Raw genomic sequence first — 14,757 nt, 5'->3', positions numbered from 1 at the left:
GGGGCTCGTCGGGGAACACGATTGGGGGCTCGTCGGGGAACACGATTGGGGGCTCGTCGGGGAACACGATTGGGGGCTCGTCGGGGAACACGATTGGGGGCTCGTCGGGGAACACGATTGGGGGCTCGTCGGGGAACACGATTGGGGGCTCGTCGGGGAACACGATTGGGGGCTCGTCGGGGAACACGATTGGGGGCTCGTCGGGGAACACGATTGGGGGCTCGTCCGGGAACACGATTGGGGGCTAGTCGGGGAACACGATTGGGGGCTTGTCGGAGAACACGATTGGGGGCTCGTCCGGGAACACGATTGGGGACTCGTCCGGGAACACGATTGGGGGCTCGTCTGGGAACACGATTGGGGGCTCGTCCGGGGTCACGATTGGGGGCTCGTCCGGGGTCACGATTGGGGGCTTATCCAAGGTCCGTATTGGGGCCTCATCTGGGATCCCGCATTGGGGGCTCGTCCGGGATCCCGCATTGGGGGCTCGTCCGGGGTCACGATTGGGGGCTCGTCCGGGATCCCGCATTGGGGGCTTGTCCGGGATCAAGACTATTTTGTTTACAGCACAGTATGACAAACCAGTACTAATCGTTTTGCTGGACATCTCTGAAAAGCTTTATCCATAGAATGAACGCTTTACTTAAATCAAATTTGTCTACAGATATTATATTTTTCCCAATTTTGCCACATAGTGATGAATATTGTAAGCAACAATTAGTAATCAGGAAACTGAACATCTTTAGGTATAACGTGTAACAATGCTTTCCCCATCATCTTAAGCACAGCTGGCGGACTCTCCATATCATGTATTCCTCTGACCACATAAAATATGCTATAAAACACTGACACTAATTCCCCCCTGAATATAAACTAATGTGTTCTACAGTCTGCACCTTCACAGCGCTTTCTTCCACATTTCCTAACTTCTTATAATAAATGCCATTTTCAAAGTACATTTCCAGGCAAGGTCACTGAAATGCAGAGCATTCTCCTAAGTGATGGTGTCTGATTGAGGTCCTTGCACAACACTGCATATCAATATGGCTGTTCACTCCAAAGCTTTTATAGTTTTCCCCGTGAACAGCATAAAATAAAGGAATATGCAAAAAAAATATTCTTTGTCTTGAAATTTTCCAGTCCATTTGCCCAAGGCTTTATGCTCCAAGTCCTAATGAATTTTCCTTAAAGGAGTTGTCTCATCTACTTAAATAGGTAAAATTGCAAAGTGCTTGTGAAAACAAGTGACTGTGCAATGTAAGTCTGATTAATAATCATACCTGCTGTCAAGACCAGAGGGATTATTAAGATCTACAGTGTATTGCTCGTTGCCTAGGTTACCGGCCACTTCTTCAATTAGCGGTGGACGGTCTCCGAGGTGAGGAGCTCATTTTTGCAAACTGTTTGGTGTAGAGTTTGCCTTAGGCTGCTTTCACAGCTCAATCCGACTCAAAAACCTATGCAACGGATGCGGCGAAAAAACCTGATCCGTTGCATACGTTTTTCCATGCGGCTCGTCCGTTTTTTGACGGATGCGGCTTGTTGCTGAGCATGCGCAGTTCAAAAAACCGCATCCGGCGGCCGGATGTGATTTTTGCCACAGGACGCCGCATCCGGCGTTCATAGACTTGCATTGTAAATCGCGCCGCATCCGTTTTTTTCACCGCACAAAAAACCGTGCCAGGCAACATTCCATCCGGCCGCCGCATGGGCTAAATATGCCGCATCCGGCAAAAAACGGACGCAATGCAAGGCCAGGCGGCACAATACGGCGCTAATGCAAGTCTATGCGAAAAAAACGCAACCGGCGGCAAAAAAAAAAACCAGTTGCGTTTTTTCTGCAAAGCGCCGTATTGTGCTGCTCAGCAAAAACCGGATGTGTGAAAGCAGCCTTAGCTGTCTGAATCACCAGATCTGTCAGTCTTTAGTGCCCCTGCTCTCCTCCGATGCTGGAGAGGCAAAGCTACCTCTGCTAGTAACAAGTGGGCGTGGGGGGTTGTTGGGTTTGGGGGGGAGGCTCCTGCTGCAGCCAGATACTCTACAGCCCTGGGAATGTCTGACCTGCAGCACATATGGAAGAATTATATCTAGTGAGAGAGTGGGGCACATTAAGGCCGGATTAGTCTGCACTATTTTTTTGTTACAGTTTAGTGTGCTTCTTAATATATTCTGCAGAAATCACTGGGTGTCCGTGCTGATAACAGCTCTGGTCGGCTGTAAACGGCTGCGACACTGCGCCCACTGCGCCCTTGAAGGAAGGATTTGTACCTAATCATTGCCGTCTTCATCCTGTAATTAAATTGTAATGGAATTATGAGGCCTTCGCGACGTACAAGAATTTAATTACTCTGCGAAATCTTTTGTTCCAGGTCGGTAAGGGCAGCTCTCAGAATGTGCCACCGCCGTCACTCGCTCCAGTCATATCCAACGCACAGAATTACAGCAGCGCCAAGAGATCGTCTGCTCCGTCCTCTCAGAGGAACTCCGGTAATCATCTCTGCGCTCTGCGGCTTACTCCTCGCGGTATACACCGAATCAGTGCAGGAGAAGTAATGTATGTACACAGTGACTGCACCAGCAGAATAGTGAGTGCAGCTCTGGAGTATAATACAGGGGGTAACTCAGGATCAGTACAGGATAAGTAATGTAATGTATGTACACAGTGACTGCACCAGCAGAATAGTGAGTGCAGCACTGGGGTATAATACAGGAGGTAACTCAGGATCAGTACAGGATTAGTAATGCAATGTATGTATACAGTGACTGCACCAGCAGAATAGTGAGTGCAGCACTGGGGTATAATACAGGATGTCACTCAGGATCAGTACAGGATCAGTAATGTAATGTATGTATACAGTGACTGCACCAGCAGAATAGTGAGTGCAGCTCTGGGGTATAATACAGGAGGTAACTCAGGATCAGTACAGGATTAGTAATGCAATGTATGTATACAGTGACTGCACCAGCAGAATAGTGAGTGCAGCTCTGGAGTATAATACAGGGGGTAACTCAGGATCAGTAATGTAATGTATGTACACAGTGACTTAACCAGCAGAATAGTGAGTGCAGCTCTGGAGTATAATACAGGATGTAATTCAGGATCAGTACAGAGTCAATAATATAATGTATGTACACAGTGACTGCACCAGCAGAATAGTGAGTGCAGCTCTGGAGTATAATACAGGATGTAACTCAGGATCAGTACAGAGTCAATAATATAATGTATGTACACAGTGACTGCACCAGTAGAATAGTGATATTCTTTTTTCCTGACTCTAGGTATAGAAATGGAGCCCCGGATGGTTGAGATAAGCCGGGTGAGTGCTGAGAATGTAATACAATTGGTATTTGTAATCGCAGGTGACATAATAACTTTCTTCTTATCCCCCATTACCCAGGGCCCCAATGACGCTTTAGGTATCAGTATAGCGGGTGGGAAGGGCAGCCCGCTGGGGGACATTCCGGTGTTCATCGCCATGATTCAGGCCAGCGGTGTAGCAGCTCGGACTAACAAGCTGAAGGTGCGTGTATTGTATCTTTGTCTGTGGTCAGTTTGGATAATCAAAAAAAAAAAAATCAAATCTTTATTTTTATATAGCGGTAACATATTCCGCAGCGCTTCACATACATCAGGAACACTGTCCCCATTGGGGCTCACAATCTAAAGTCCCTATCAGTATGTCTTTGGAGTGTGGGAGGAAACCGGAGAACCCGGAGGAAACCCACGTAAACACGGGGAGAACATACAAACTCCTTGCAGATGGTGTCCTTGATGGGAATTGAACCCAGGACCCCAGCGCTGCAAGGCTGCAGTGCTAACCACTAAGCCACCACAAGACTGCAGTGCTAACCACTGAGCCACCACAAGACTGCAGTGCTAACCACTGAGCCACCACAAGACTGCAGTGCTAACCACTGAGCCACCGTGCCGCCCTCCAATCATTTAGGACGCTATGTTCCCGATCATTTCCAGACATCTGTGCCGTATGTGAATCCTATGACTACTCCTGCATAGCGGGGGCGTCAGTAATTTTGCCGTTCTCTCTTCTTGCTGTCAGGTTGGTGATCGGATCGTCAGTATTAATAAGCAGCCGCTGGACGGGCTGTCCCATGCAGACGTGGTTAATATCCTGAAGACCGCGTATGGCAGCATCTCCCTGCAGGTACGTGACCGCTCGTCTGAGCAGCAGATAATTGTTGTTGTGGATCTGCGCTCCATTGTGGACCGCGCGCCGGTCGCTCTACACTGCGGAGCTCAACATGTTGCTTAACAACCGGCTGAAAACCCACAGATTAGTAAACGCTTTCAGCCTCCTGCTCTTATCCGAAAATTGCAGCGTGCGGCCGAGACATGAAGGGATTGGCATTGAGTGTAATAAGCGTCCAGCTCGCTGGTCTGTGATGAATGCCATCCTCCAATCTCGTCCTCTGCAGAGGGTATGAATATATTCATGAATCTATCTCCAGAATGCTGTCACCTTATCTGAGAGCGGCATAATGTAGAGAAAGAGACCCTGATTCCAACGATTGTGTCACTTATTGGGTAGCTTTCTATCATGATGTAACCACAGGAGATTAGCAGTAGAGGACTAGGAAACCTGCTGCATGTAGTCCTCCATATTCTTAAGCCTTGTATAACTCTGCCCACACCACTGATTGGCAGCTTCTTATACACTTTGCATAGGCAAAAAGCTGCCAATCAGAGGTGTGGGCAGGGTTATACAGAGGTCAGCATTCAGAGATCTACATCAGAGAAAATAGGGATTGTATCAAAACATCAGCAAGCAGCTCAGTAAGTGTCCCATCACTGGAATCAGGATCTCTGCCCTTACATAATGCTGCTTTCATAGGGTGGTGCAAAAACTAGTGACAAATTCCCTCTAAATGAAAGAGATAAACTGGGAAAGGGAGTGTACATTACATTTCACGTTTCACCATTCCCCTACTCGTGACCCTACTGGACTGTGATGTCATAGTGACATCATCACAGGCAGCAACTGAAGTGTCATTAGTGTTCATGACACATTACTGATCTCCAGTGGATGGGGGGACTGGGCAGATTTGCATAGTTAAGTATATAATATTTTGGCATTGATCCTCAAGAAGACCCCTATAAAGCCAATATCTGGTGGTCTTATGTAAATTACATCAGGGTATGGTTATAATCAGTGACTCTGTTAATATTAATGGAGCCGCAGACAATTCCCATGGACAGATTTGGAGCTATTTTTGGAAGAAAACACACGTTTTTTGCCGGCACAACCCCTATAAACATCATTTAAAGACTCCTGCCACGTCCTGTAACCCCCGCCTCAGTTGTTTTCCCGTTTTTTCCGTGGACACGCAGGGTGGATTTTCTTCATTCACAATCTCAGCAGCAGACGCCGGGTATCAGCGGGCGATCTCAGCAGATACATCAGTTAATTTCACATCTTCTCGTGTTCTGCCGCTGCTCGGTCGTATAATTGCCTTCCCCGGTGCAGAAAACCCTCCTAGTGTTTACCGCCGGAGCGGAGAGTTCACATTGTGCAGACGCAGCCGGAGAACAGAGATTAGCCACCATTTAATTTGCTGGTGCAGGTGCTGGAGGGAGATAAGGGGATTGCACATACCTGGAGGCTGCCCCTGTGCAGAGCCCATCTGATAACCCCGCAGAGAGCCTCAGCCCCGCACCGGACATTAGACATGGGTCCCAGCATCGTGGTGACGGCCAAATGACAAATGTACAGAGATTATTACTACACCCAGATACCCCCGGCTGATAACCGAGTAATAGGAAAACTATATCTGATGCTTCCATCAAGATAGTATGGATGAGGCTGCAGCATTGTTATCTAGAACAGGCCCCTGTGTGATGCATTTCACCTTATACAACTGGATTGGAAACGTCTTATGTGTTCTAGTCACCTCTGATGAGACTGTAAGAAAATAATCATATCAATCAGAATTAAGTCTATCCATTCACTAGAGAGCGGTGACATCACTGAGAATGCAGCCTATCCATTCACTAGAGAGCGGTGACATCACTGAGAATGCAGCCTATCCATTCACTAGAGAGCAGTGACATCACTGAGAATGTAGCCTATCCATTCACTAGAGAGCGGTGACATTACTGTGAATGCAGCCTATCCATTCACTAGACAGCAGTGACATGACTGAGAATGCAGCCTATCCATTCACTAGAGAGCAGTGACATCACTGAGAATGCAGCCTATCCATTCACTATAGAGCAGTGACATCACTGAGAATGCAGCCTATCCATTCACTAGAGAGCGGTGACATCACTGAGAATGCAGCCTATCCATTCACTATAGAGCAGTGACATCACTGAGAATGCAGCCTATCCATTCACTAGAGAGCAGTGACATCACTGAGAATGCAGCCTATCCATTCACTAGAGAGCGGTGACATTACTGTGAATGCAGCCTATCCATTCACTAGACAGCAGTGACATGACTGAGAATGCAGCCTATCCATTCACTAGAGAGCAGTGACATCACTGAGAATGCAGCCTATCCATTCACTATAGAGCAGTGACATCACTGAGAATGCAGCCTATCCATTCACTAGAGAGCGGTGACATCACTGAGAATGCAGCCTATCCATTCACTATAGAGCAGTGACATCACTGAGAATGCAGCCTATCCATTCACTAGAGAGCAGTGACATCACTGAGAATGCAGCCTATCCATTTACTAGAGAGCGGTGACATCACTGAGAATGTAGCCTATCCATTCACTAGAGAGCAGTGACATCACTGAGAATGCAGCCTATCCATTCACTAGAGAGCAGTGACATCACTGAGAATGTAGCCTATCCATTCACTAGAGAGCGGTGACATTACTGTGAATGCAGCCTATCCATTCACTATAGAGCAGTGACATCACTGAGAATGCAGCCTATTCATTTACTAGAGAGCAGTGACATCACTGAGAATGCAGCCTATCCATTCACTAGAGAGCAGTGACATCACTGAGAATGCAGCCTATCCATTTACTAGAGAGCGGTGACATCACTGAGAATGCAGCCTATCCATTCACTAGACAGCAGTGACATCACTGAGAATGTAGCCTATCCATTCACTAGAGAGCGGTGACATTACTGTGAATGCAGCCTATCCATTCACTAGACAGCAGTGACATCACTGAGAATGCAGCCTATCCATTCACTAGAGAGCAGTGACATCACTGAGAATGCAGCCTATCCATTCACTATAGAGCAGTGACATCACTGAGAATGCAGCCTATCCATTCACTAGAGAGCGGTGACATCACTGAGAATGCAGCCTATCCATTCACTATAGAGCAGTGACATCACTGAGAATGCAGCCTATCCATTCACTAGAGAGCAGTGACATCACTGAGAATGCAGCCTATCCATTTACTAGAGAGCGGTGACATCACTGAGAATGTAGCCTATCCATTCACTAGAGAGCAGTGACATCACTGAGAATGCAGCCTATCCATTCACTAGAGAGCGGTGACATCACTGAGAATGCAGCCTATCCATTCACTAGAGAGCGGTGACATCACTGAGAATGCAGCCTATCTATTCACTAGAGAGCAGTGACATCACTGAGAATGCAGCCTATCTATTCACTAGAGAGCGGTGACATCACTGAGAATGCAGCCTATCCATTTACTAGAGAGCGGTGACATTACTGAGAATGCAGCCTATCCATTCACTAGAGAGCGGTGACATTACTGAGAATGCAGCCTATCCATTCACTAGAGAGCGGTGACTGCAGGGAGGTATCATGTAGCATGCGGTTCTCGTTTGCCGGGGGTTATAGAGGAAGGGGAGAGATAATAGAGCTGTACAGCAGTCAGCAGAGCATTGCTCCACCAGGTCCGCTCTTGCTTAGGGGGTAATTAAGTGAAGCCGCAGTCGTGTTTTCTTGTCTGCGCCGTGTGATGCAATTTAAACAAATCTCTGCAGGAAGAATGAATCTATTAGCCGTCGTTTCCTCGTTGCTGTCGGTGTCGGCTGCGGGATGGCTGATGACATTCACACACGCTTCATCTATTGACTATGGGATAATGAAAAGCAGAGTTATTAATTCTATTGTGTGCAGGCTTGTATCGCAGCGCCCCCTGCAGGCCTCTCCTGTGCGGCGTAGTGAGCAGGTGACTGCGCCAGTACATCTCTGTGCACTGAGTTACAGCCTGAATGGGGCCATTAGTTCTATTGATGGAGCTCGGCGAGGACAGTGAAGATGGCATTGCAGTGTTTTTCCATCTAACTCTGTCTCTTATGGCCTAGGTTGTTGCAGATACCAATATTAGTGCCATCGCCAGCCAGCTGGAGAGCATGTCCCTGTGCCAGAACATTACCTCTGAGCACCAGGCCGAGGAGGGGGAGTGAGTATATCTGTATTTCAGAAGAGAACTGACGCTGCCTCTGTTAATTCTGTATATATCGAATATATCAAGCTGAATGTGTATGTATGTATGTGTGTGTATGTATGTACGTATGTCCGGGATTGGCATCCGCACCGTCGCAGCTACAGCCACAAAATTGTGCACACTCACACGTCTGGACCCCGAGAGCGTCATAGGCTATGTTGTGAGGCAAAATTTTAACCCCACGCGTTCCAATTCACCAATCAATTTTGCCCCTATCTAAATAATGGGAAAAAAGTGAAACGAAAAGTGTATCCGCACCGTGGCATTTACAATCACGAAATTTTGCAGACACCACACGTGACCCAGGGAACGTCGTAGACTATGTTTTGACAGGAAAATTTAACCCTGCGCTTTACAGTTACTCTTCAAAAAACATGGCTCCATTAAAGTAAATGGAGCCTGGAACTACAGGTTATTAATAAGAGCTGTGATTGGTTGCTATAGGAACAAAAGACATTCATAGTATAAGAAGCTTATATGTGAGGTAATAAGATGTCGGTGGGGAGACGGATAGAGAGAGACAGCCAGAAAGAGACAGAGAGATGCAGGGACAGGCAGGCAGGCGCAGGCAGGCAGGCGCAGGCAGACAGGGACAGGCAGACAGGGACAGGCAGACAGGGACAGGCAGACAGGGACAGGCAGACAGGGACAGGCAGACAGGGACAGGCAGACAGGGACAGGCAGACAGGGACAGGCAGACAGGGACAGGCAGACAGGGACAGGCAGACAGGGACAGGCAGACAGGGACAGGCAGACAGGGACAGGCAGACAGGGACAGGCAGACAGGGACAGGCAGACACATGCAGATAGGGACAGGCAGACAGGGACAGGCAGACACATGCAGATAGGGACAGGCAGACACATGCAGACACATGCAGATAGGGACAGGCAGACACATGCAGACACATGCAGATAGGGACAGGCAGACACAGGCAGATAGGGACAGGCAGACACATGCAGACACATGCAGATAGGGACAGGCAGACACATGCAGACACATGCAGATAGGGACAGGCAGACACATGCAGACACATGCAGATAGGGACAGGCAGACACATGCAGACACATGCAGATAGGGACAGGCAGACACATGCAGATAGAGATAGACAAAGATAGATGGGGAAGGAGACAGACCTTGATAGAGACAGACCTTGATAGAGACAGACCGAGCACATTACTTGGCCAATTTAGTTAAATCTGTGTGGAATATCTGTGGTGTTGAAATATATGTTGCGTCTATGCTAAATGCTTCTATTAGCTTAGTTTTTGCCTTTTAATAATTACATTTCTATTTGTTTTGTGGTGTTTGTGTGCAGAATACATTTTTGTTAATACATTCTATTTTGTTAACAGCAGTTATTAACCCAGGCGAAGCCGGGCAGTACAGCTAGTATATATATAATGCAGGGAATCAGCTCTGGTAGGCAATGACAGGGGCACAGTATCGAGGCACATAGGTCTTCAGTCCAAAACTCAGGGTTTTATTCACACTGTTAGGAGACAGAAAAAAAGAGTCTTACATCACACAGGTATACAAAGCAAAAGTCCAGCTTGTCACAGCATAGCACAGGTTCTGGACGTGCCACTCCGTTCAGGTATGATGTTCCCATAACACCTGCCTCTGTTTTCCAGCCCAACCACCCTCACAGTGAGGAGTTAGGTGTCACGACATCGACTTCGGGAAGGTCCGGCATTCGGTAAAAAACTCAACAGACAAGGGTTTTGCCAAGACAAACAAGGGGTACATCGGAGACACATTAACAATGGGAGGCCCTAATTCTAATGAGATGGCAAACTCCTCCACTTATCTGCCGCTGTACCCTGCACTCCTAGTAAGTCACTATACAGATTTCTCTCCTGTCACTGAGCAGGAACCTGAAGCCTTGAGAAACCCTGTAGTAAGCCCTGGCTAGTGAGTGGAAAGGTAAGAATCACTAGTCCCACCGCTGCGTTAAAAGCACACACCAAGGGAAGGTAAGACAGACGGGGGAAAAAACAACAACCGACTAACTGCAACAACTATGCTGCAGTCAGGCACTAGTACTGCAGCCTAGACCACTATCAACAGCAACTCCTTCCACCTCCAGTCCTAAAATCCAAATGGCAAAGAGAATAATCGCAGTGAAAGCAGTGACATCACTGAGAATGCAGCCTATCCATTCACTAGAGAGCAGTGACATCACTGAGAATGCAGCCTATCCATTCACTAGAGAGCAGTGACATCACTGAGAATGCAGCCTATCCATTCACTAGAGAGCGGTGACATCACTGAGAATGCAGCCTATCCATTCACTAGAGAGCGATGACATCACTGAGGATGCAGCCTATCCATTCACTAGAGAGCGATGACATCACTGAGGATGCAGCCTATCCATTCACTAGAGAGCGGTGACATCACTGAGAATGCAGCCTATCCATTCACTAGAGAGCAGTGACATCACTGAGAATGCAGCCTATCCATTCACTAGAGAGCAGTGACATCACTGAGAATGCAGCCTATCCATTCACTAGAGAGCAGTGACATTACTGAGAATGCAGCCTATCCATTCACTAGAGAGCAGTGACATCACTGAGAATGCAGCCTATCCATTCACTAGAGAGCGGTGACATCACTGAGAATACAGCCTATCCATTCCCTAGAGAGCGGTGACATAATTGAGAATGCAGCCTATCCATTCACTAGAGAGCAGTGACATCACTGAGAATGCAGCCTATCCATTCACTAGAGAGAGGTGACATAATTGAGAATGCAGCCAATCCATTCACTAGAGAGCGATGACATCACTGAGAATGCAGCCTATCCATTCACTAGAGAGCGGTGACATAATTGAGAATGCAGCCTATCCATTCACTAGAGAGCGGTGACATAATTGAGAATGCAGCCTATCCATTCACTAGAGCAGTGACATAATTGAGAATGCAGCCTATCCATTCACTAGAGCGCAGTGACATCACTGAGAATGCAGCCTATCCATTCACTAGAGAGCGGTGACATCACTGAGGATGCAGCCTATCCATTCACTAGAGTGGTGACCTCACTGAGAATGCAGCCTATCCATTCACTAGAGAGCAGTGACATCACTGAGAATGCAGCCTATCCATTCACTAGAGAGCGGTGACATCACTGAGAATGCAGCCTATGCATTCAGTAGAGCGGTGACATCACTGAGAATGCAGCCTATCCATTCACTAGAGAGCGGTGACATCACTGAGAATGCAGCTTATCCATTCACTAGAGAGCGGTGACCTCACTGAGAATACAGCCTATCCATTCACTAGAGAGCGGCGACATCACTGAGAATGCAGCCTATCCATTCACTAGAGAGCGGTGACATCACTGAGAATGCAGCCTATCCATTCACTAGAGAGCGGCGACATCACTGAGAATGCAGCCTATCCATTCACTAGAGAGCGGTGACATCACTGAGAATGCAGCCTATCCATTCACTAGAGAGCGGTGACATCACTGAGAATGCAGCCTATCCATTCACTAGAGAGCGGCGACATCACTGAGAATGCAGCCTATCCATTCACTAGAGAGCGGTGACATCACTGAGAATGCAGCCTATCCATTCACTAGAGAGCGGTGACATCACTGAGAATGCAGCCTATCCATTCACTAGAGAGCGGTGACATCACTGAGAATGCAGCCTATCCATTCACTAGAGAGCGGCGACATCACTGAGAATGCAGCCTATCCATTCACTAGAGTGGTGACCTCACTGAGAATGCAGCCTATCCATTCACTAGAGAGCAGTGACATCACTGAGAATGCAGCCTATCCATGCACTAGAGAGCGGTGACATCACTGAGAATGCAGCCTATCCATTCACTAGAGAGCGGTGACATCACTGAGAATGCAGCCTATCCATTCAATGGAGACCAGTGACATCACTGAGAATGCAGCCTATCCATTCACTAGAGCGGTGACATAATTGAGAATGCAGTTTATCCATTCACTAGAGCGCAGTGACATCACTGAGAATGCAGCCTATCCATTCACTAGAGAGCGGCGACATCACTGAGAATGCAGCCTATCCATTCACAAGAGAGCGGTGACATCACTGAGAAGGCAGCCTATCCATTCACTAGAGAGCGGTGACATCACTGAGAATGTAGCCTATCCATTCACTAGAGAGCGGCGACATCACTGAGAATGCAGCCTATCCATTCACTAGAGTGGTGACCTCACTGAGAATGCAGCCTATCCATTCACTAGAGAGCAGTGACATCACTGAGGATGCAGCCTATCCATTCACTAGAGAGAAGTGACATCACTGAGAATGCAGCCTATTCATTCACTAGAGAGCAGTGACATCACTGAGAATGCAGCCTATCCATTCACTAGAGAGCGGTGACATCACTGAGAATGCAGCCTATGCATTCAGTAGAGCGGTGACATCACTGAGAATGCAGCCTATCCATTCACTAGAGAGCGGTGACATCACTGAGAATGCAGCTTATCCATTCACTAGAGAGCGGTGACCTCACTGAGAATGCAGCCTATCCATTCACTAGAGAGCGGTGACATCACTGAGAATGCAGCCTATCCATTCACTAGAGAGCGGTGACATCACTGAGAATGCAGCCTATCCATTCACTAGAGAGCGGTGACATCACTGAGAATGCAGCCTATCCATTCACTAGAGAGCGGCGACATCACTGAGAATGCAGCCTATCCATTCACTAGAGAGCGGCGACATCACTGAGAATGCAGCCTATCCATTCACTAGAGAGCGGTGACATCACTGAGAAGGCAGCCTATCCATTCACTAGAGAGCGGTGACATCACTGAGAATGTAGCCTATCCATTCACTAGAGAGCGGTGACATCACTGAGAATGCAGCCTATCCATTCACTAGAGAGCGGCGACATCACTGAGAATGCAGCCTATCCATTCACTAGAGTGGTGACCTCACTGAGAATGCAGCCTATCCATTCACTAGAGAGCAGTGACATCACTGAGAATGCAGCCTATCCATTCACTAGAGAGCGGTGACATCACTGAGAATGCAGCCTATCCATTCAATGGAGACCAGTGACATCACTGAGAATGCAGCCTATCCCTTCACTAGAGAGCGGTGACATCACTGAGAATGCAGCCTATCCATTCACTGGAGACCAGTGACATCACTGAGAATGCAGCCTATCCCTTCACTAGAGAGCGGTGACATCACTGAGAATGCAGCCTATCCATTCACTAGAGAGCGGTGACATCACTGAGAATGCAGCCTATCCATTCACTAGAGATCAGTGACATCACTGAGAATGCAGCCTATCCATTCACTAGAGAGCAGTGACATCACTGAGAATGCAGTCTATCCATTCACTAGAGAGCAGTGACATCACTGAGAATGCAGCCTATCCATTCACTAGAGAGCGGTGACCTCACTGAGAATGCAGCCTATCCATTCACTAGAGAGCGGTGACATCACTGAGAATGCAGCCTATCCATTCACTAGAGAGCAGTGACATTACTGAGAATGCAGCCTCTCCATTCACTAGAGATCAGTGACATCACTGAGAATGCAGCCTATCCATTCACTAGAGAGCGGTGACATCACTGAGAATGCAGCCTATCCATTCACTAGAGAGCAGTGACATCACTGAGAATACAGCCTATCCATTCACTAGAGATCAGTGACATCACTGAGAATGCAGCCTATCCATTCACTAGAGAGCAGTGACATCACTGAGAATGCAGCCTCTCCATTCACTAGAGATCAGTGACATCACTAAGAATGCAGCCTATCCATTCACTAGAGAGCGGTGACATCACTGAGAATGCAGCCTATCCATTCACTAGAGAGCGGTGACATCACTGAGAATACAGCCTATCCATTCACTAGAGAGCGGTGACATCACTGAGAATGCAGCCTATCCATTCACTAGAGAGCGGTGACATCACTGAGAATGCAGCCTATCCATTCACTAGAGAGCGGTGACCTCACTGAGAATGCAGCCTATCCATTCACTAGAGAGCGGTGACATCACTGAGAATGCAGCCTCTCCATTCACTAGAGATCAGTGACATCACTGAGAATGCAGCCTATCCACTCACTAGAGAGCGGTGACATCACTGAGAATGCAGCCTATCCATTCACTAGAGAGCGGTGACATCACTGAGAATGCAGCCTATCCATTCACTAGAGAGCGGTGACATCACTGAGAATGCAGCCTATCCATTCACTAGAGAGCGGCGACATCACTGAGAATGCAGCCTATCCATTCACTAGAGAGCGGCGACATCACTGAGAATGCAGCCTATCCATTCACTAGAGAGCGGCGACATCACTGAGAATGCAGCCTATCCATTCACTAGAGAGCGGTGACATCACTGAGAAGGCAGCCT

At 47.7% G+C, this 14,757-nt stretch overlaps 1 protein-coding gene across 2 annotated transcripts in view; it reads left to right on the top strand.

The window, feature by feature from the left end:
* Positions 1-14,757, top strand: part of PATJ (PATJ crumbs cell polarity complex component) — a 272,880-nt gene that overhangs the window by 248,948 nt on the left and 9,175 nt on the right. For both annotated transcript variants that reach the window (XM_075320380.1, XM_075320379.1), the window contains 5 exons: positions 2,370-2,487; positions 3,280-3,317; positions 3,399-3,521; positions 4,059-4,163; positions 8,263-8,360. In XM_075320380.1, the coding sequence (XP_075176495.1) occupies positions 2,370-2,487; positions 3,280-3,317; positions 3,399-3,521; positions 4,059-4,163; positions 8,263-8,360 (482 nt within the window). The remainder of the gene's footprint in view (positions 1-2,369; positions 2,488-3,279; positions 3,318-3,398; positions 3,522-4,058; positions 4,164-8,262; positions 8,361-14,757) is intronic.

Source organism: Anomaloglossus baeobatrachus, chromosome 8, assembly GCF_048569485.1.
Source record: "Anomaloglossus baeobatrachus isolate aAnoBae1 chromosome 8, aAnoBae1.hap1, whole genome shotgun sequence".
NCBI lineage: Eukaryota > Metazoa > Chordata > Amphibia > Anura > Aromobatidae > Anomaloglossus > Anomaloglossus baeobatrachus.
The sequence above is the reverse complement of the archived record's forward strand: the minus strand, read 5'-3'. Positions and strand labels throughout refer to the sequence as shown.